This window comes from Ovis canadensis, chromosome 2 (assembly GCF_042477335.2).
Source record: "Ovis canadensis isolate MfBH-ARS-UI-01 breed Bighorn chromosome 2, ARS-UI_OviCan_v2, whole genome shotgun sequence".
NCBI lineage: Eukaryota > Metazoa > Chordata > Mammalia > Artiodactyla > Bovidae > Ovis > Ovis canadensis.
Window position 1 is genome coordinate 182738588 of NC_091246.1, and position 22817 is coordinate 182761404.

Here is a 22817-nt window from a genome sequence, read left to right on the forward strand (position 1 = left end):
AATTAGGAGGTTATGACAGTCTCTGATCAGGAGAGTTTGTTGGAAGATCTGAATAGCCAGTGTCATAACAAAATGTCCTCTCTCTGTGGAATTCTCCAGGCAAGAATGCCGGAGTGGGTAGCCATTCGCTTCTTCAGGGAATCTTCCCAACCTAGGGATCGTACCCAGGTCTCTTGCATTGCAGGTGGATTCTTAAGGTCTGAGCCACTAGGGAAGCCCCAAAGTGCCTTTCAAGTCTGACATACCCACTTTTCCTCTAAACCCACAGTCCTTGTTGGGTTTATATACACGAGGACACTCCACCCCCATGGTGCTGGGGGCAGAGTGTATCAACATTTCTGATGTTCCCTTTGTGGCTTCCTCCTCTTTTCATACTGACACATCCTGGCTGCCATTTTGTTTCTTTTGGGTGGTCTTGCATTGACCCTTTTGGATAACTCACTTTGATCCTTTGCATGTGTTTTATTGTTTAATTTACAAATTTTCAGTTCTTGGGGCAGAGATAGTACACACTTAGGCTGGTAACTGCCCAGGATACACTGCTAGAGCTGTACTGCTTGTTGCCTTTGTTCCCTTCTGATCCATCAATACTTGTGCCATCTCAGTCACTAAATGTTTCGAATGTCAATCTTTGCCTGTGTAATTAGCACCATAAAGTGTGAAAAGAAATTGACCAGGTTAAGCTGTTCAATTAGCCTTCCATATAGCAGACTAGACTATTTGAGAACTGTCAAAAAGATTTCCATTTCCAAAAATAACAACTTCATCAGCCTATCTCAGAGCATAAAATCCAGCCACTAGAGTTGCTCCTTAATAAATTTAATCTTATTTACCAGAAGGGATAATCAATATGTCTAACATTTAAAACTTAACTACCATGTGATCTTTATTTATTTAATTAAATTTTTTCTTTGTGGGGAGGAGCAGAGAAATGTTTCTTGCAGGGCCAAGCAAGCTTAAAAATCTCCAAACTCCCTAATGGTTTTTGGGAAAAAGATTTCATGGGCAAGATTTAGGGTGAGGGTAGCAGGGTGTGTAGCTTTCTTCTGATTGGTGGTGAGGTAACAGAGTGATGTCCCAGAAAGTGGTGTTCCAGGAATCCTGTGCTCATCTTGAAGTTATCATCCTTCACCTGCTTAAGTGCCTTAGTTCCTGCAAAAGAGATAAAAGATATTGTTATGTATAGTATTTGTGGAGGAATCAGGCTCCAAGTATTCCTGCCCCAAGGCTGCATTGTTTGTTGGCTGCTGCTTCCTAGTTTCTTCATCCCCTCCTTTCCCTGATCAGCACCTGATTGAATATACCCTTTAGAACTCAGGGAATGTCGTGGAGGCTAAATGAAGTCAGTTTCCTGCAAACAAGAAATGGGGGACACAGAAAGGATTTGTACCCAGGAGCCCCACAGGATCCTGCTTGGTTTCAGTCCCCCTTTGACCTGATACTTCTCAGTCTTGAGGAGAACAGGTGATGGATAAGAAAGAGTATAATGTTTTGGATAGTTACTGTTGTTTAGTCTCTAAGTCATGTCCGACTCTTTTGTGAGCCTATAGCCCACCAGGGTCCTCTATCCTTGGGATTTTCCAGGCAAGAATACTGGAGCAGGTTTTCCTTATCCAAGGGGTCTGCCTGACCCAGGGATCAAACCAGCTTCTCCTGCATTGGCAGGCAGGTTGTTTACCACTGAGCCACCAGGGAAGCCCCAACATTTTGGATGGAGACATTAGTCATAAACTCAGCAGAAGAACTCAGTTTTAGAGGGACTCAGTTTAAATTCTACTATGTGATCTTTAAATGGATCATCTCATTCATCATCACAACAATCCTACTAGGAAGAAAGAAGTGAAAGTGTTAGTTGCTCAGTCATGTCAACTCTGCGATCCCATGGACTGTAGCCCATCACGCTCCTTTGTCCATGGGATTTTCCAAGCGAGAGTACTGGAATAGATTGCCATTTCCTTCTCCAGGGTATCTTCCTGACCCAGGGATTGAACTCTGGTCTCCTGCATTGTAGGCAGATTCTTTAGCACCTGAGCCACCAGGGAAGTCCATTACTAAGAAGAAGATCATGTTATTAGTGTCCTTTCATTGATGAATCAACTGGAGTTTCAATAGGTTAAATAATTTGTTAGGACTTCTCTGGCAGTCCAATGGTTAAGACTTCACCTTCCAATGCAGAGGATGTGGGTTCCATCCTTGGTCAGGAAGCTAATATCCCACATGCCTTGTAGCCAAAAACCAAAAACATAAAACAGAAGCAACATTATAACAAACTCTATAAAGATTTTTAAATGGTCCATGCTTAAACTCAATATTCAAAAAACTAAGATCACGGCATCTGGTCTCATCACTTCATGACAAATAGATGGGGAAACGATGGAAACAGTGACAGACTTTATCCTCTTCGCCTGCAAAATCACTGCAGATGGTGACTGCAGCCTTGAAACTAATAGACACTTGCTCCTTGGAAGAAAAGTTATGACCAACCTAGACAGCATATTAAAAAACAGAGACATTACTTTGCTGACAAAGATCTGTATAGTCAAAGCTATGTTTTTTCCAGTAGTCATGTATGGATGTGAGAGTTGGACCATAAGGAAAGCTGAGTGCCAAAGAATTGATGCTGTTGAACTGTGATGTTGGAGAAGACTCCTGAGAGTTCCTTGGATGGTGTGGAGATCAAATCAGTCAATCCTAAAGGAAATCAGTCCTGACTAGTCATTGGAAAGACTGATGCTGAAGCTCCAATACTTCGGCAACCTGATGCAAAGAACAGACTCATTGGAAAAGCCCCTGATGCTGGAAAAGATTGAAGGCAATAGGAGAAGGGGACGATAGAGAATGAGATGCTTGGATGGCTTCACCAACTTGATGAACATTGAGTTCGAGCAAGCTCTGGGAGTTGGTGATGGACAGTGAAGCCTGGCGTGCTGCAGTCCACGGGGTTGCAAAGAGCTGGACGTGACTGGACTGAACTGAACTGATGTCACAAACAGAACAACAATAATAATTTGTTTAACATGATCAATTGGTAAACAGTAGAGAATCAAATCTAAAGATTAACCATTGTGTTTAGAACAAACAAGTCACCTTGACCTACCAGATCCTGTGTGATCTAGTTGTTACATTTTAGAGCTTTTCTCAGACTCTTCCTAACTTGCTTTATTCCTAAGAACATGGTCCCAAGTTTTGGGGCACACAAACCTTTTTCCCAGCTATTTCCCAGCAGAAAGACTGACCCCTCTACTGGGAATGCTCTTTACCCATGCTTTTATATGTCTAGCTCCTCCCCTTGCCATTCTATCTAAAATTTGTTCTCTTTTCTTATACCTGACCCTATGTTATACCAACTACTGGTGGTTATTTCCTCATAGTGAAACCAGTCTAGGCCCTATGGGGCTCCCGGACACAGAGGGCTTTTTTTTCCCCCCTGTTTCTGAAAGGTAAGACTCCACCCCCAAGGACCTTCCCTGAGTTCCAAAGGGCAGATTTGAATAGTTTCTAATGAAGGGAGGAGCAATCGCAAAACCATTAAAGGCAAGATTGAAGAGACCAGAGAAGCTCATCAAGTTTGGGAGAACTGACCACCTGAGGCAAGGTTAAAGGAGTGCAGGCCCTACACACACCCTAGTCTTGTCAGAGACCCCACCTTTGAACCATTGTTATAAAACCCCTCATCAAGTCCTCTGAGGTGGGACGCAAAGTTTTCAAGGGTGAGATCTCACTGTGTCCCACTTTGCCTGGCAAAGCATTAAAGCCATCCTTTTCTACTTCACCCAAAAGTCTGTCTCTGAGATTCAGTTCTTCACCAGTCTAGAGAGGCCAAGCTTGGCATCAGTAGCAGGCATCTATCATAGTTTGGAATTGTTTATTTATTTGTTTTCTGTATCATCCCACTGGTCTTCCCAGGTGGCTCAGTGGTAAAGAGCTCACCTGCCAATGCAAGAGATACAAGAAACGTGGGTTTGATCCCTGGGTCAGGAACATCACCTGAAGTAGGGAATGGCAACCTGCTCCATATTCTTGCCTGGAGAAGCCCACAGACAGAGGAGCCTGGTGGGCTACAGTCCATGGGCTGGCGAAGAATTGGACGTGACTGAGTACACACACACACACACACATACACACACATACAAACACACACACACACTCCTCCCACTAATTTTCATGAAGGCAAGGGCTTGATCTTTGTTATATGTGGCTGTTTTGCAAACACAACACAACAGAAATATTGAGTCCTCCACTTATTAGGCACTTAACAACTTATTGACCAGAGATGTATTAATACATCTTTTTTTATCCAAATGTTATAGAGTGGAAACTTATCAATATTCACTTAAATAACAATGTGCCAAACACACACATTAGTTTCTGCAAAAATCCTCCAATCAATAATGTTCATAAATATGAGCTAAATGCCAAAGTATCATCTATTGTGATCTATTAAACCCCAAAGTTCTTGGGAATAAGACTCAGGATAGTATGCTTTTGTTGGACAGGGACTTCTCAGGGTCTGAGTGGTCTCTGTAGCTGGACTGATTATCACAGAGAGTATTCTGAGTCACCAGTGCATAAAGTCATAGAGATGAGGAGGCGGCTGCAAAACGGTTGGGGACAGCTGAAAGCAGGAAAGACAAGCTCCCAAATAAATTTCAGTTGACTCAAGTGCTCAGTCACCTCCAACTCTTTGTGACCCCATGGACGGTAGCCCTCCAGACTCCTCTGTCCCTGGGATTCTCCAGGAAAGAATCTGGAGTGGGTTGTCATGCCCTCCTCCAGGGAATCTTACCAACCCATGGATCACACCCACATCTCTTACATCTACCCACATTGGCAAGCAGGTTTTTACCACTAGCACCACCTGGGAAACCCTCTTAGTGTGTTTGGGGATTGTAAAAGACTGGTTGGCAGGAACTTGAATGTGATGTTGAAAATTTTGGATTTTATCCTTGTTAGAGTGGACTCCTAGGAGTTTCTGAGTGGACTAGTAATGAATTAAAATGAATGTTTCTGAAAACGAGAGATGGAATGATTAAGATGGAGGAGGGAATGTGTACTGGAAAAGGAGCCCATCAGTTTCTGACAAATTGACTATAATGTGGGCAAACCCTGCCTGGGGCACAGCTGTCTCAACTCTCTTCCTGGCAGAGGAAGCCAAGGGAAAGAGGCCACATACTGCGTATGGGCTGTGCAGTCTCATCTGTTGTATCCTTGTTAAACTTGGAGCAGTTGGAATAATTCTAAAAGGTATTTCTTCTCAATTCTATTAGAAACCGATTGGTATTGTATTTTGTTAATCTCAGCTCTTCCTATATTGGCAGTACAATGACTGATATAAAGAGTGTTTTCTGCAGACGATGAGCAATTTCTGTACCTCAGAGTAACTTCTGAATTATCAAAGATATATTAAATTATGTTGACTTGTATTTAAGGTTAGCTGGTTTTTAACATAATCTTTGTGTAATTAGAACTTAAGTATAAGTTGTCATTTAAACCATTTTTATATACATCATTTGATGGCCATTTTTTATCTGTTGTTGCAGTGGAGAAAGATTAGCTTCAGAGAACCTCGGTGTCTTGTACAAGGTCACTTGGCTAGTAGGTAGAAACGCCTGGATTTAAACCTTTCTTTCATTTCCAGCATTTTATATCTTGGTAAAAACTGGAAGCTAATGTTTAATACATATAATGCATCGTTATGAAATAGAATTCTGAATCATTATAGAACAAGCAACTCAGTGGAGTGCAGGGGTTGACTCTATCTGATTTGATGTAATTCAGTGGGTGTTTAAATCACTCAGTAACGATAATGATGTCATCACCATTCATTCTGATTCAACCCATCCCAAAGTGAATGTATCTTATAATGTTCCTCAAACAGGTTTAAATTAAATATTTTTAAATTAAATATTGACAGTAATGTTCAGGCTTCAGTTTCCCCTCATTGGGTTTTGGACTCAACAACTCTAGGATATGGGCTGTGGCTTTGTTCGTTTGCTCTCCTGGAATTTGCAGACAGCAGCTATGTACTTGGCAACAGGTTGATGCTGGCGAAGAGAGAGAGGACGGGTATGAAACAAGTGTGGCATGAAACTTTGCTTTTCTCCACCACAGTCTGCTGATTCGACCTGCAAACCCATTCCCCAACTCGGCTAGCAAAACCTGTGAAAACACAGGGGCCTCCATGAAGACTACTCTGACCTTGGCAGCTGGAGATAGCTTCTGAGTCCAGTTCTAAACTTATGATATGGGCCTGGGTATGTTTGGATTCAACACTTGGTTAGAAAGTGAAAAACAAGGGTCTAAACACTATTCACTCAGATAGTAAAACACATGTTCACTTTTTGCAGTGACCCTGGCAACAGAAGGGGAATTCTTATAAATCACAAAGGAAAATAAATCACTTCACCCATGGAGGGAAAGAGACAGCTTGAGAAAAGGGACTTTGGGAAAAGGCTGTCTTTAGATAGCAGTCTTGTGGTAAGTACTAAATATTCATTACACTCTATATATTTTGGCTTGAAATGCATTATTCTTTTTGATTTCTTGAACCCCATGCTTTCAAAAGCCTCTATTCCAGTTACCCTGTTAGCAATATCCCCTGGGATTTTTGTTTCACTTATTTTTTTACAAAGTCAAAAGCCAGCAAGTTATTGGAATGTTTGTATAGTGTCCTAATAGGCAAATGTCATAATCTGTCAGCATTACATGTAATTACATTAATTCCAGCTGAAGTAGACTTTAACCCATACAAAAACACTACTGTACAGCTAATGCCAAATGCCAAGCCTATTTATAGTTGTCCTGTCACCCACTTATCTTAACTTTGGGGATAAGTTGAACAAGAATTCAGAAGGGTTTCTAATACTGAAGAGAAGAGAAAATCTCTGAGATCTTAGGTATAGAAATTATTTCCTTGGTCCATAAACTTTATAAAGTTTGAACGCTGATAATCATCATTCTTAAATTGGTTGGGTTTCATGTATGAGAATCTGGTTAGTTCAAAGAAATAGACTAAATCAGTGATTTCTGAATGTTGGCGCTTCTGTCACAGTCTGAACTAAGATGCTTTGGTCACTTACTCAAGTAGCATCTGAACAGAATAAGAAACCAAATGGAGCAAGTCACTCCTTTCTCTTTTGGCCATTTACTCACATGAAAATGTAGCTTAGTTCCTTCTTTGGCATGTTGTTGAGGAACGTGGTTTATTCATTCTGTGTCTTCCCAGTTCCTGGCCTGGAATTTGGGTCAGAGTAAATGTCCAATAAAAGATTTGTTGAAGTGATTTATCAATTGCCCTTTTCCAATCTCTGACTGCTAAGGTTTCACATCACAAACTGTTCATAGATGTGAGTTTCTGGGAATTGAGAAAAGGATTGCATTAAACTTTTGTGTCTAGTTCTTCGGTTATTAACATCAACTTTTCTGTCTCTCTGACTGAGGTAGGTACTGAGCAACATACCTTCAGAGGCTAAGAACTCTTATAGGATTTGAAGTTCTTCTCCCAGTGGATGTACCTTCTTCTCATCTCTGAGGTTTTTCTGTCTCTAGGTAGAGTGTGGTGAAAATAGTGTGTGTGTGTGTGTGTGTGTGTGTGTGTGTGTGTGTGTGTGTGTGTTTCTGTCTATACCCTTTGCAACTTCTAGGGAAACTTAGAATAAAAAGATAATTTCTCAGCTTCCCCTTTTTCTCTTTGCCAAAGGAAACACTTCTTACATATCAATCTGCCAGTAGGGTCTGTCTTATGCCTAGCCAGGCACTCACATTGTATATATAATATGAGTAGTAAAAGAAAGTTTCTCTAAACCCAGAAGCATCATCCTTACTGATTACTCCCTAAATCTCATAATTCTGCCTTAGGGCTCAAAGAAGCTAAGCTAAGCTATTGTCTTTGTTTGATTGGAGGAGGGTATCATACTATTTTATTCACATTTAAATTTCACCAAGAGTTCAGGAATATGCTAGCCTTATTTTCAGATTTTTGAAATGAAGGTAAAATGCACTAACAGCTTTAAGGGTACAGTGTATTCATATTAACAAACTAGACATTCTAAGGGATGGTATAACTATATGCTTTGGAGCACAATATAAGGACAAGCCCTGGAATTGAAGGAAAAAGCCACCATTCAGGACTGAACAAAGGTCCTTGGTTGCTGATAGAATCTCCCCTTGACTTCAGACTTGAGACAAACTGTGAGAGTCTGTCAGTATACAACAACCCTTGAATTCAGGACAAACAGTAACAGGATAGATTGACCAGAGCCCTTTAGACTGTGGTGGCCTTTCTGAAGTGAGCAGGAGTGGCTGGAGGCTGGAAATGTTGCAGCTGAGGTCTGGGATCCCTAAATGAGAGCAGCTATCTTCGAAAATTCGCTGATGTCCAAACAAGTTCCTAAGATGTTTCTCCCAAACAGTGTAAGCTATTGTCTTTTAATCATTCACAGTAGCACTCACTAATAAAAGGTCTTGGATCATACTCAGGTGTCAGCCAGATGAGTAGAATTTTGTTGAAGTTATTGGTAAAGAAACACATGCAGAGCATGGAGTCCTGGTGTGTAGGACTGGGTTGGGGCAAGGAGGAAAGGGGACATGGATTATCACAAGGGTATGAGGAATCTGAAAATCAGAGAAGGTGTTTCAATGAAGTTTTGCCCACATTTAAATTTTCCTTAGGCCAGACTTGACTGTGAGCATAAATCAAAGCCCTTCATATTACCTGTGCGGGCTGAAATCCCCAAGCTAAGCTTGCATTTCCATTGGCATGTGGCTCTAGCCTGAGTCTTGTGAGGGCTGTGGATCTGTTTCTTACAGTGTCAGAGAGCACTGTGAAAAGAATGTGTTGCTTGGTACCACTTGAGAATCATCAACCTGTTAAATCTCCCTAAATGATGATTGGAAGGGTTTTTGCACTAATGAAATATCTTCCTTGTTTCCTGGAGGCAGATTGAGTGTGACATTTGCATGAGAATGTTGGGAAAATCCTGAAAGAGTGTGTGGGTGTGCTCTCCTATGACTCTGTGGCTCCATGTATAGGAATGCTTGAATACCATTAATCATTATACAATACAGGCCATATGACTGATTTTTGTCTTCTATTTCACTGTTATGTTCTTTCCTCACATAGGATGCCACTGGTGGAACAATGACAGCAAGGTGATTCTTGTCAGGTTGGTTTTTAGGGTGTGAGACCCATTGAAAGGCCCTTAAGTGAATTTTATTGTGACGCTAAGAGAAACAGATGAGGGAGATTAAAGCTGACTGGCCTGTAAGGGACTTGAACCCAAGACTTTGTCCTCTTCTTGGGCTCCATGCCAAAACCACACAAATAACTAGGCAAGAAGCACACAAGGATGATTCTAGACCAAGGTTTCTGGGAAATACAAGGAAAAAAAAATTAAGAAACACCTGGTATTATATCACACACACTTCATTCCCAAGGCACGTTTACTCTGTGTCATTCTATCCCACTCAATTCTATTCTATTTTTAAATTGTAGAATGCAATTTGAGAATGGGTTATCTAGTGCCCCCACTTTACAGAAAAAGTATTGGGTTGGTCAAAAAATTCATTCATATTTCTTTCAGTAAATGTTATGGAAAAACCCAAACAAACTTTTTGGCCAAGCTGATAGTTAATAATCAGCAGGGTTAAATGCTTTCCCTGAGGCTACACAACTAGGGTACAGCCAAGAGTAGAAGTGAAGTTTCCAACCTGAAGATTCACTTCTTTGTTTTTCTTTCTCTAATAATAACCCAGTAAGAGAAGATCCTTTTGGAAAACTGAGCAGAGGAAAGAGAAACATACTGAACTCTTAAGTCTTGACATTCCACTGCAGTAATCGTTATGAGCCATATTTTTGAGAATTAGAGGGCCCAGAGGTAATTTCCACTTACAGATTTTTGCAGGCAAAAAATTCCTTGGAATGTACTGCAAGGATAAGGGGCTATTAACTTCATTACACTTTTTATTTTTCATAATCAAATCGTGAAATGTTGAGTAGAAATTATTGCCCCCCTGCAACAGTTTTTAAAATTTTGTACTTGAAGAACCACAGAATAAAAAACCTCACAGTTGAGATACTGAAGAAAAGCTCCAAATGTGGGAATATGAGTTTGTGGTCCTTGGTCACAGTTTTTCTTTCAGGATGTGACACGGGGAGGGCGTGTGTGTGTGTCTGCACACATGCTCACTCTAGTAAGGGTTGAGTATTCTTTGATGTTGATGATTTTTTACTTGGTAAATCATCCTTTTAAAGACAAACGTGGCAGGGAAGTGAAACTGAAATGAAACATATGTTTCAATGTCAGGGGTAAAGACCCTGAGAGAAAGACAAGTGATTGCACATTTGCCTCCCCCCAGTAGGAGTATGCCAAGTAGCTACATATCCATGGCAAGCACAGTCTTCTCTATGATAACAATAAAAATCACCCCAGGAATTGGGGCCTCTTCTTGACCCAGAGCTCTTCAGCACACACCCCAGGATGTTTTCTGATCAGAAAAAGTCAGCATTTCATAATGTGCTTTATTTGTAAGAATCATCCCCAGGCTATGTGTTTAGCTATTTGACACTTATAGCTGTGATAGCATTTAACTGATGAGCAAGTCAGGGAATGAATTATCATTTTTACCAGCTCACATTTCAAGAACAAAGATTCTCTTTCAATTTTGGAAAGAATGCTTTTTGCTTTTAAGTACAGATAGGTGTAACGGTTTCTCTTATGAATGATGAATTGCAGTTGGTACCCCAATCCTTTCTCCCTCACCAAAAGGAAGACAAAACGTACTAGATCCTTACACCTAACCTCAGCACAGTTTTGATAGATTTGTGGCAGCAGGAAAGGCCCTATGCTTGACCTTCAGTTCATCCTTCTTCCTCTTTGATGGTTTGCATCCAAATCATTAGAGTAATTAGGCCTTCCACAGGCTACATTAACTTTGTGGATCAACAAGCACCACTGAAAACCTGCTTTATATTTAAGATGCGTTAGTAGCCATGGGATGTGCTGGATAGTTGCCATTCCCCCACCCCACCCCCACTCCAGTTGCACTCCATCCTTCTCTACCTGGCTGTCCTTCCCTGCAGGATGTACCGCATGGACCTTGTCAAAAGAATTCCTGGCCTTCTGGCAGCTCGTTCAGTTTGGCCAATGGGTTGACCTAGCAGGACGTCATTGGTTGGGAGGAGACAGAGGTCAAGGTAATTGCTTTCCTGCTGTCTCCCTGCCTGGCTGTGGACCACAGTGACTGGGCTACTCTTCCCAAGTCCACGGCTTTTGTTGGGCAATCCTATCCCACAACTGTAGCTGTGGTTATAATCACAGCTCTCTGTGTTCTGGCACTTGCTCTCTCCCCAGGTTCCTACAAACATTATGGTAGTGATGATTCCTGGATGTCGCCAGTCCATCTCACATTGGTTTGTTTTTTGATCTGCCCACACTTCAGTGAATAATTTCTTTTACCAAAATTTCCTCAATTAGGTGGTTTGGGTGTGCTATCTTTTTCCTGCAGGGTGCCCCTGCCTGATACAAGGTAATACTCCTTCTCAAAGTGTTTATAGTTCATCTGTAGAAGCTAACCTATTAAAGAGGAAAAATGACATAACACAGAGAAGGTAAATCAGGTGTGACATTGACAGTGATAGGAGTTGAGATCCTTCTGGGAGGATGTAAGGAGACACCACACGGAAGTTGCAGTTATAGCTGTTCTTTGAAGCAATGGAGAGAATTTAGGAAGTGAAGACTGAGATAGAAGAGAAAGAGGCAACCCGCGGATATTGTGTTATGCCCCTTGGTGACAACTCACTTCATTGCTGAATCATTTTTTTCCCAGGAAAACTTCTTCCTTATATCAAATTGTAATGGTTAATTTTATATTCACTTCAACTGGGCTAAGAGATGCCAAGATAGCTGGCAAAACATTATTTCTGGGTGTATCTTGCTGGTGTTTCCATCAGAGATTATGATTTGCATTGGTAGGCTGAACACAGAAGACTGCTTTAATCAATGGGGGTGGATATTATCTGATCTGTTGAGTGCCTATATAGAACGAAAAGGCAGACGGTGGGTGAATTCATCTTCTTCTGTCCTCAGACAAGGGTGTTCCTGGTTGTTAGGCCTTTGTACTCAGACTGAGACCTGTATCATTGGCTCCCTGATTCCCAGGCCTTGGGGTTTAGAATCAACTATAGCACCAGCTTTCCTGGGCCTCCATCTCCCAGAGAGTGATGGGACTTCTCAGCCTCCATAATCACAAGTATAATCTCTCATAATAAATCTCTTTATTCATACACACACACATACACACACACACACAGAGCTCTGACTAACACACAGAATTAAACCTTTCTGCTGTTTTATCTTCAGTTATATCCGCATGTTTAGTGACTGGAAGCTATTCAAAGTAGGGCTCAGCAAACTCTAAACAGCCAGAGAGTGACCAGTTGAGTCTTTGCAGGCCCAAGGAGGAGTCATGATGATTCAACTCTGTCGTTGTAGCCTGAGAGCAGACACAGACAAGACACGAATCAGTGGGCGGGACTTGTGTGCCAATAACACTTTATTTACAAAGACAGGCAGCAGGCTGGATTCTACAGGGTATATGCACACATTACAGAAATGGGAAACTTGAGAGTCCTGGTTGGATTTGTCCTGAGTGCTGCCTTTCTGAGTAGTGACTTGTGTTTCCCCTTAGGATATACAATACACCAAGGCAGGCAAAGGGATAGGTTGAGGCTATTAACATAAAAATGAAGATCTTCAAGTGGCCAGAAGTTGAGCAAAGGGAAAGATTTTAGAAGGTTCCCAACTCACTGAGACTTTTTCTAAACATGAAGTAAGGTCATGGTTAGTGTGGCTCAAAGTAGCCATTCGATTGTGAATACTCAGGAAAAAGTCTGTACCTTGGAATGCTGCAGGCATTTCTTCAGCCTTCTCTACTCTTTTGGTGTTATAGTTGGACCACCCCTCACTGGAGGGATGCTGTGCAGAAACTACCAGTTTGCAGGAGGTTTCTAGCTACTCAAATCCTAACTACCCTTGACCAGTTCTACTATTGGAAGCAAATGTAAAGTATGGTTTACTCAGTGCTGTGACCACTGGGCAAAGGCCAAGCTGTCCCCTGGGAAGCTTGACCTTTGTTCTCTGGTGTCAAGATTGTTTGAGATTTCCCAAGTGAGCATCAAGTGAAGGAGGGTCAAGGAATGTGAGGGAGCTTCTTATTTCCCAACCACATTTTTCCCTCTAATGGGGCTATTCTCTTAGCCATCTGTTAGATGTCCTAAGAACAGACCATGCATTGGAGCCTAGAGTTGGAGGGTGTGGTTTGATGTCTGAGGATTCAGCCAGTCTTTTTTAAAGAAAAAGCAACAATGGAGAATAGACCAGCTTTTATCTAGGTTATTCACCTTTCTGAAGGGGCTTGCTGTATCTGACTGCTCCCCTTAAAAGTGGGAAACTGTAGAGTTTGAGAAGTGTGAGATCCTTATATGGATATTTGCCTAGTGAATCTGCCTACTAGCTTAGCCCAGCATCTTGACCATCGTGGCAGGTCAAGAGAGGACTGGAGAAATACCCTGTCCAGCTGCTCTCTAGCAACACAGATCCTTGGGGACTATGGATAGATTCGGGGCAGATTCAGCACAGATCATTGGGGACTATGGATAGATCATGGGGATTATGGATAGATTCATGGGGATTATGGATTGATTCAGGGCAGATTCAGGGGTGTGGGTGGTGGGTGGGGAAGACCGGAGAGGTTTGGCCAAGTGGGCACAGCCCACAATACCTGGTTGCTAAGGGTTGTAAAGGGGCTCTGGACAAACAGAAAGAGATGAGAACAGTGGTGGAAGGGAGGTTAAAGAACTGAGCAATGCTACTGCTGGGGACAGAGTCTGAAGGGAGAGTAAGAACAGAGGACCATGTGTAGACCATGCCCAAGCCAAGGGGCTTAGAGTGTCAGCAGCGGGGCTGGTTGAGTCTAATACAGAAACCACCTTAGCAGACATCGAGTCATGCATTGAATCTCAACCAGGAGGGCTTTCTTTCCTTAGTAATAATAGCGGCAATTTGTTGAGGCTTACTATGTGCCAGGCACTCTGCTCAGTACTTTAGGTGGAAACTGAAACTGTCATTTAATACTCATGAAGCCCTTTAAAGTAGGAACTCTAATTATTCCTATTTTACAAATGAGAAATCTGAGGCTTAATGAGCTCATCAACTTCCTCAAGGCTAGAGGACTGCAAAGGGAATTAGAGTGAGTGATGAGCTGGGATTTCAACTCAGATCTGGCTACCTCTAGACTACTCTCTGCTGTGCAGCTTGGAAGCAGAAAATTTTCTGCCAGTGACTGGGAGCTCCTCAGGTGATTGCTTCCCAACCATAAAGAGCCCCAGACTCAGCAGGGCTAGAGGTTTACATGTGCTTTGCCTCCTCTGCCATATCTTTGCCTCCTGATGACAGAGGGCTGGTCCTGATTTTGACAAAAGAATTGTCAAGGGGCAGAGGTTGGAGGTGGAGGGTTATAAAAAATAAAAAACTGCATGTGTTGAAACTTGGTCTAGACCTAATCTGGTCTTGTGTTTTTTCATATGAACCAGGTCTTGGAACCAACTTCTACAAAGGTTAAACTTTGTAATACACGTACTATATATATATATATATATATGATAAATACATATTTATAATATATAACTTATCTGTAAGTTAATGTTTTTAGCCATATGAGAATGATTGTGGTATGTACATGTACGAGGTGAAATTATTTACTAGATAGGAGTAGAATTGGGAGAAAGTGGTGAATGATGGGGTTCATCAAAAATACAGGTGTTCCCCAGCAAGAAGCAGGGAGTATGACCTGAGCGATGCCTACCAAATGGCTGGACCACCTTTTGACTGGGCCACTGCCTGATGGAGATGCACATGGCGCCAGCCTCATTTCCCATGAGGAGATTCCCAAAATATGTCATGTGTTTGCCCACTCCTTGCAATTGGTGCCCCTTCCTCTGATGTCACCCATAGGAGGGTCTACCTTTATTATGATGATGGCTCCCCTTAAATGACTCATCTCTCTCTTCTTTTCTTCATCTCATTATTGAAAATCAGGCAGATGTAAATAAATAAATCAGAGTTCTTATTAAAATGTCCTTTCCTAAGGTGCTGTAAGAGTCACTTCTGATCTTTATCTCCACATGTACCACTTGAGCACAAGCTTGTCCACTGAAGAACCTCAGCTGAGGCACTACTGACATTTTGGACCCTGTATTTCTTTGTTGTGAGGGCTGTCCTGTGCATCATAGAATGTAAAGCAGCATCCCTGGCTTCTACCTACTGGATGTCAATAGCACTCTTCCTTCAGTTGCGATGACCAAAATGGCCTCCAGACATGGCTGAATGTCCCCAGGGGAGCACAGTCAGCCCTGACTGAACTGAATGCCCTTTGAGAACATGAGCCTTTTCATACTCATATTTGTATCCCTAGAATCTGATGCATAGAAAATTTTCCATGAAATGAATGAGTGAGTGAATGTACCAGTGAGTAGCTGTTTATGGCATGCACCAACCAGCTGGAAACACTGGGTATGGGGGAAGATGCAACTACTTGGAAAACACTGAATGCTGAGTGGGAGGGTCCATGATATTCTGCTTCTTCTGTTTTGCCCAGGGATGAGTCTAATGTGTGGCTAAAGTTTTTATTATTATACGTCAGAAATTTTACCGTATCTGGACCCTGAGTCACAAGGTGCTTGATAGGGCACATTTATGACAAGATTCCAGAGGTTTAAATTTTCTGAAATATATTAGATTTTATGTGTATATGCTTAAGTGCATTTTTCTGAGGGGTGAGTCCACAAGTATAATCAGATTCTCAAGGGCATCTGACTCAAGAATGGTTAGGTGGCGCTACCTGCTGTTAGCCTACAAAGTCCAGCCTGTAGCACCTGCACACAGATGGCTTCCCTTCCCCAGGTCACAGAACAGGTCTCAACAGCACCTGCTTCCATCACCTGTGCTCAGCTGCTGCCGTGAGTGCTGTCTGCCTGCTGTGCATACGCAGCGTCTCACAGATCACCAAATCAAACCAGGAACTGGGAACGTTTTGAAAGCTCTTTGCAAACACTATGTTATGAGTAGATGATGAAATGAAACTACCTCTACACAAGAAATAAGTGCAAATGGGCAGAGACATTTGCTTGGCGTGTTCTGTGTTGTCTTAAGACTCAGAGATCTGCTTGTCATTCTCCTGGTGTCTCTCCATCTTTCAACAGTGGGAATCATCAGATCACACAAGTTTCCATGGCAACTGAGTTTTCTGCATCATTCTCTGGCAGGCCTAAGATCATTCCTACAGCGGACTCTCCCTTAGTACTTTGTCCCTAACAACAGATAGAGCTTTCATTGATCGCCTTAAAAGCAGGTCCTCAAACCCAAAAGGTAGCTGTGGTGTCCTCTCTGAAAGGTGGTTGCTTTTCTTTCTAGAGTTTCTAATGAATCAGCACAGACACTGAACATCTAACAGGTCTGAAGCACTGAAAAGTGAGTGCTAATAAATGCATGGCATGATTTCTGCTTTACAAAGCTTAAGAAATCTAATCACATGTACAGGAATCATAGTAATACCAGCAAGTATGCAATGGTGCAAGCAAGCAGGCTGGGATTTAGAAAGGAGAGGTTGCTCTCTGGCTATATTGATCAGGGAGGGGGCTTCTCAAGAAGGAAAGCTTTCATTCCCCCTCTAAAAAATTGGTGCACATTAATCTATGGTGTCTCTGAGTTCCTGGAAGCAGAAATTGATTGAGAAAGCCACAGTGTCTTAAAAGAACAGACAGGACTCAGAGGTGCCTGGTTTATACTTGTGGAATTGCTGAGACCCTAAGAAAGCTCTATTGTGATCCTGAATTATCATCTTAACTTTCCTCCTGTCCCCTCTAGCTACCCCTCCCCACCCTTTTATTAATATTCTCTTACCCATACATCTTGGTGCCAGGCAAAATGCACCTCACAGATAAATCACTTTTATTTTCCTTTCTTCTCATTCATTTAGCAGTGTATACCCACTGTGTATATATTAGCTGCTTTTCAGCAGCCTAACTGTCTCACAGCAATTTACCACCCTGTACTCTAGTTCATTATTATCAATTAATATTTATTAAATATCCACAGGGTTCATAGCTGTGAATTCAACAGCATTTTTATTACTTTCTGTTGCCTTGCTGTGTTCTGTTGACTTGGCTCAGCCTAGCCAGTATTTATGATCCTCTTGCCAGTTTTCTATTCATGTGACAGCCCTCATATTCATCCCAATTTCAATTAATATTTCAAAAGCAAATCCAGGAGCCATCATATTAAAACGCTTCACTTAACACCAGATGCACTGCCTCGACTCGTGTCCCTTTCATGTACTAATTTTGCAGTTTTTGCCTAAGACAGAATCCCATTTGTCTGGGCTGCTCTCTACAAGCCCAAACAGTGGTTCCTTCTGGTTCCTTTGCATTCCAGGCAGCTCCAGATGTTTCCTCCTCATAAATTTCAGTCCCTTAACTAGGCTTAATGGATCATAATTGTCCATTTCCAAAGATGCCTCTGAGGTTTGCTTGCCTTCTGTCTTTCAGCACCTTTTGGTTCTTAGTTTGAAGCAGTTGTCTTGAGCTTGGTAGGTTTCCTAATACAATTAATCCATTGACTGCTCTCATGCATGTGTTGAGGGAAATAAAATCATTTGGTCTAGTGAATTCTGGGATCCATCTGTCAGGGCCAGCAGAGAAGCAGGCTCAGGGGCTGTTAGCCTTTTTGTGAGGTGGAGCTGTGGTCAGGGGCCTGCCACCTCCAGAACAGTGAGGCCTTGAAGGCTGGCAGGAGCTGGTGTCAGTGGGTACAACCTGAGCTGACATTCTTGAAGGCACCCACTAGATATGACTGGGACATAGCTGGTACTGTCTGTCATTCCTTTCTCCCTGGTTGGAATCCTAGCTAGATGGTGGTGGGGGGAGCTATTTGGTGATCTCCTGGGCCAAATTTGGAGGTCTGCAGAATACCTGACTTCATTCCTGTTTCGCGAGGTGCAGTAAGGAGGAAGTGAGGCTATGAGAGAGTCAAATGTCACATAGTTAGCATTTGCCATCCTCTTCAGTTCAGTTCAGTTCAGTTCAGTCGCTCAGTTGTGTCTAACTCTTTGCGACCCCATGAATCACAGCACGCCAGGCCTCCCTGTCCATCACCATCTCCCGGAGTTCACTCAGACTCACGTCCATCGAGTCAGTGATGCCATCCAGCCATCTCATCCTCGGTCGTCCCCTTCTCCTCCTGCCCCCAATCCCTCCCAGCATCAGAGTCTTTTCCAATAAGTCAACTCTTCACATGAGGTGACCAAAGTACTGGAGTTTCAGCTTCAGCATCATTCCCTCCAAAGAAATCCCAGGGCTGATCTCCTTCAGAATGGACTGGTTGGATCTCCTTGCAGTCCAAGGGACTCTCAAGAGTCTTCTCCAACACCACAATTCAAAAGCACCAATTCTTCAGCGCTCTGCCTTCTTCACAGTCCAACTCTCACATCATACATGACCACAGGAAAAACTATAGGCTTGACTAGACGGACCTTTGTTGCCATCCTCTTAGGAGGACCTAAATAAGGGTCCATAGTTTTGTCTACAAAGATGGTTTTCTTATTTATTGCATCCATTGAGGTTCTCAAAGGAAACAGATGGCACACTGACCCAGAGGAGGGTTTAGTAAAGAACCTCTTTACCAAGAGGTGATGGAATTCAGGGAAACTTATATGACCGTAGTGCAGCATCCAAGGTTGGAAAGAGTGGGGCGCCACTGTGACCTAGGCCTGAAAGGACTGGGCAGGGGGAGGAGGTAACCCGAAAACCATGTGGCTGTAGGCAGGGAGCCACTTGGTGGGAGATGTCATCTTAGATGGAAGGATGCAGACCACCAGCAGGGAGGTGATCAGGACATGAAAACTCTCACTGGGGTCCCCTCCCACTCTCCAGGCTCCTGCTGGCACCTCCCATTTGTCAAACCCAATTGAAAGCCAAAGAGAAAGGGGCCCTCAGAGCATCTGGGGACGGGGGCAGTGTGGAGAAGGATGGAGAGTGGGTGTGTAGGGGCATACAGGTTGTGCTCAGTGCATGTATCCCATATAAATATATGCCCTGCCTCAGTCTCTCTCTTCTGACATTTCTGGGATGAGAAGATAATACTATCCTAAGTCTGACTAGTTTATTATTTATATACTAGAAATGGGTTCTTGCCTGTTAGATTTGCCAACTTAATTTGACTTGAGCAATATAATGTCACATCTTCAGAAGATAAGTTCCACGTGACCAGAGGCATGGCCTTCTCTTCCAGGGTCCTCATAAAGATGCCCAGTGCAGGGCTGTGTATGTGTTGTGCAGTGGCTGGGGTTCAAAGAGTGTGATCTAGTGGATTAATCACTGTATTAGAACTCAAAGTCTGTAGATTTAAACTTGAAGTGCACCCTTTAGTAGATGTGTGGGCTTCAGCAAGTCTTTGGAACTCTCTGAGTCTCTGTGTTCTCAGTAGTGGAGATGCTATGAAGGCAAAATTAAATAAAGAACAAGAAGTTATTTTACTAAGTGAAGTCATACAGGGAAAGATGGGTATCGTGTGATCTCACTTGTAAGTGGAATCTAAAAAAGTGATACTAATGAACTTATTTACAAAACAGAAATTGACTCACAGACTTAGAAAACAGCCTAGCCAGAGCGGAATGAGACGGAAGGAGGAATAAATTAGGAGTTTGGGATTAACATATACACACATCTATCTTCTATATATAAAAGAGATAAACAGTGAGGACCTATTGTGTAGAACAGGGAACTATACTCAGTATCTTATAATAACGTGTCATGGAAAAGAAGTTGAAAAATAATATATATTTATATGTATTATATACATATATGTATAAAACTGAATCAGTCTGCTGTATACTTGAAACTAACATAATCTTTAAATCAACTGTACTCCAATTAAAAAAAATTAGTGATGAAGACAGGCAGTCTGTGACTCCACATAATTTATGTGCATAATAAAGTCACCATTGGCATTGAACAAAAAAGAACAAGAGGTTGTTCTGGAGGCTGTAGGATGCTTTGTAAATGAAACGTCTTGCTATCGTGGCCCTGCTGCAGCTCCTACCTGCTAAACTTCAGTGAATCAAAAATAAACATAGCAGTGGCAGCTTTAGGAAGAAATACACACTCAGGGCCTCCTGTGGACAGAATACTCCTTTCAAAGGCTACAACAGAAACCAGTGTCACATCAAGTAGTGGAAAGAGCATGGGGCTGGCTGGAGAATCAGCCTGAACTGGATTTGAACCTCAGCCTGCCCAGTTCTGCCTACCTGTGTGAGGTTGGCCATGCTCTTTACCTCCTCTGAGACTCCATGCTCTCATCTATAGGAAGAGGTGCTAATCTCCTCCTCGAAGGGATGTTGAGAGAATGAACAGAAAGGATTCAAGCAGAGCACACAGCCCGGTGCTCGGAGAGTGGGCTCCTCTGTGCTGAAAATCTGTGGAGCTGGCTGCCGTGGGGCCTCCAGATGGCAGTTTTCTTTGTCTGCAGATGGAAGGGGGCATTCAGAAAAGATGTTTCCTTAATGTGTGGTTTGCGTATATTCTTATATGATGTTTAAAAGCTGAATGGCATCTCTGTGATGTTATTAATACTGGCTAGAAATGCTCAGCCAGGTGTTAACTCCAGGTTGTGCCTGACCAAACCTTGGGTTCCTTTCTTCTTCGTCCAGTGGCTCAGTTGGTCTTCGCCTATTAGTGAGCTGACTCCAGACCTTCTTATATGGAGCGTTATATTTTTTCTGGAACTTTTAGCCTACTGCTGTCACCCTTGAAGCCCAGCCAATGTCTATTTATAACAGGCAATTGTATTCGAAAGGCTTCCAGAAGTGCCCATAGCCCTGTGCACAGGGGCCCACTGGGTCTTGGGCCCCAGGCCCTGTGCCCCTGATAAAATCAGGCAGGAGGACTGGGCAGCAGAGCTCTCTTTTGTCTGCCTAATGCCTTCGCTTGCTTTGAGCTGTGCCAGCTCAGAGCAGTGGGAGATGAGATTTGGGGAAGGGGCTGGGGACCATTTCCCATGTGACTCCCTCTCTTTACTGCAATGGGGCGGGGTGATCGGGGGAAGACTTGGAGGGGTTGGAGTGGGAAAGATTTTCCACTACATAAAGAGAATGAGAAAGGAAACAGGGGCCTGGTGGCCTCTTGCCAGGCCCCAGGAATGCACCAGCCCTGGGAATTGGCCCCTGGCCAGCCTCCTCATAGGCTGCTGACTTGGGAAAACAGGCTCCCTGGCCACTGCCAAGAATGCAGACAATGGTCTTTTGGATATTTCACTTTTGAAAGTTAGGCTTTTTGTTTTATTATCACCAAAGGTAACATTTATTGGGCACCTATGTATGCCTGCCAAGAGATAAAGCGCATGATTGGAAGTCAGTGTAACTTAAACCGAGCAGAAACACCAGGGTCCTCATATAATATTTACAACCTGCTTCTAATTAGGGCCTAATCCTTTGCTTGGGTACTTTGCTACCTTAAATGTGAGTGCTGAGTGGTACTGTAATTTTAGAATTAAAATTCATTTGTAAGTGCTCAAGTGACTCATATTATGTCACTTGAAAGGGAATCAGCTTGTCCAATTGTCATTTGGCTGAGAAAGGATTTTGAGAGAACAAAGCACAAAACTAGTGTGTTCTGTTGGAGGAAAAGAGGACAAGATCCAGCTATTGGTTCAGGATGGAGTAACCCCAACATATAGGATGTGAATTCTGAGATGGAAAGAGGGGGACCAGTTACACACACCCCTCAATGTGTCATCACATTGGGTGAAATGATGATGATGGTGTTATGGAAAAATCAGATGACCTTAAAATATTCTTTATGATTTTTAATTCCCATCTGAATAAGTGGCATTGATAATAATAGCAGTTAACATTACAGAGCATTTGCAGTATCCTGAGTGCTGAACTTAGATATTTTATTTATGTTCAATTTATTTAATTTGCATAACAACTCTACAGGGAGGGACTATAATATCCCCATTGTACAGATGAAGAAACTGAGGCTCAGAAATTAAATGAGTTGAGTGCTCCAAGGTCGCTCGACTAATAAACTCCAAGGTCAGTCTTACCAAAAAGCTCATGCTGTTTGTAATGCCTGCACTGCCCATGTGTATCTTGAATGCTTTAGAGTTGAAAGGAGCTTGCCTTTCTGGGTTTGACCGAGGGCTTTCTGGCTTCCCTTTCCCATGGTGATGGGGTGGTCTACTTACATGATATCATCTTCTGGAGGGTTCTCAGCTGTAGCTTCAATAACCATTTGACAGTGGTTCTTCTCAAAGCAGTTTCCCTGTTGGTTTGAAGGCCTTTACATCTGATATCAGTGTAGCCTCCTTCATGTTTAGAAACCTTCCTCGGTTTTGTGATGAGAGGTCCTACCAGGATTCTGAGCAGGTGGAAGGATGAAACAAGCTGCTGTGAAATTCCAGGAAGTTCACCACTTTGCAAGTGAGGCTGTGCTCACACCTTGGTTTAAGAAAGTTCTATTTATATGACTCTACTGTGTGGATCACAGTAAACTGTGGAAAATTCTGAAAGAGATGGGAATACCAGACCACCTGACCTGCCTCTTGAGAAACCTATATGCAGGTCAGGAAGCAACAGTTAGAACTGGACATGGAACAACAGACTGGTTCCAAATAGGAAAAGGAGTACGTCAAGGCTGTATATTGTCACCCTGCTTATTTAACTTCTATGCAGAGCACATCATGAGAATGCTGGGCTGGAAGAAG

The 22817-nt window shown here is 42.6% G+C and overlaps 1 protein-coding gene across 6 annotated transcripts in view; it reads left to right on the top strand.

The window, feature by feature from the left end:
* The window catches only part of NCKAP5 (NCK associated protein 5), a 1138328-nt gene that overhangs the window by 172224 nt on the left and 943287 nt on the right, over positions 1-22817 (top strand). For 4 of the 6 annotated variants that reach the window (XM_069577706.1, XM_069577709.1, XM_069577704.1 and 1 more), the window contains exon 2: positions 6348-6477. The exons of 1 other annotated variant lie outside the window; for it this stretch is intronic. In XM_069577706.1, coding sequence (XP_069433807.1) covers positions 6409-6477 — 69 coding nt within the window. In that variant the 5' untranslated portion in view covers positions 6348-6408. Of the gene's footprint in view, positions 1-6111; positions 6255-6347; positions 6478-22817 lie in introns of all 6 variants that reach the window. One more of the 6 variants, XM_069577705.1, reaches the window with a different exon arrangement.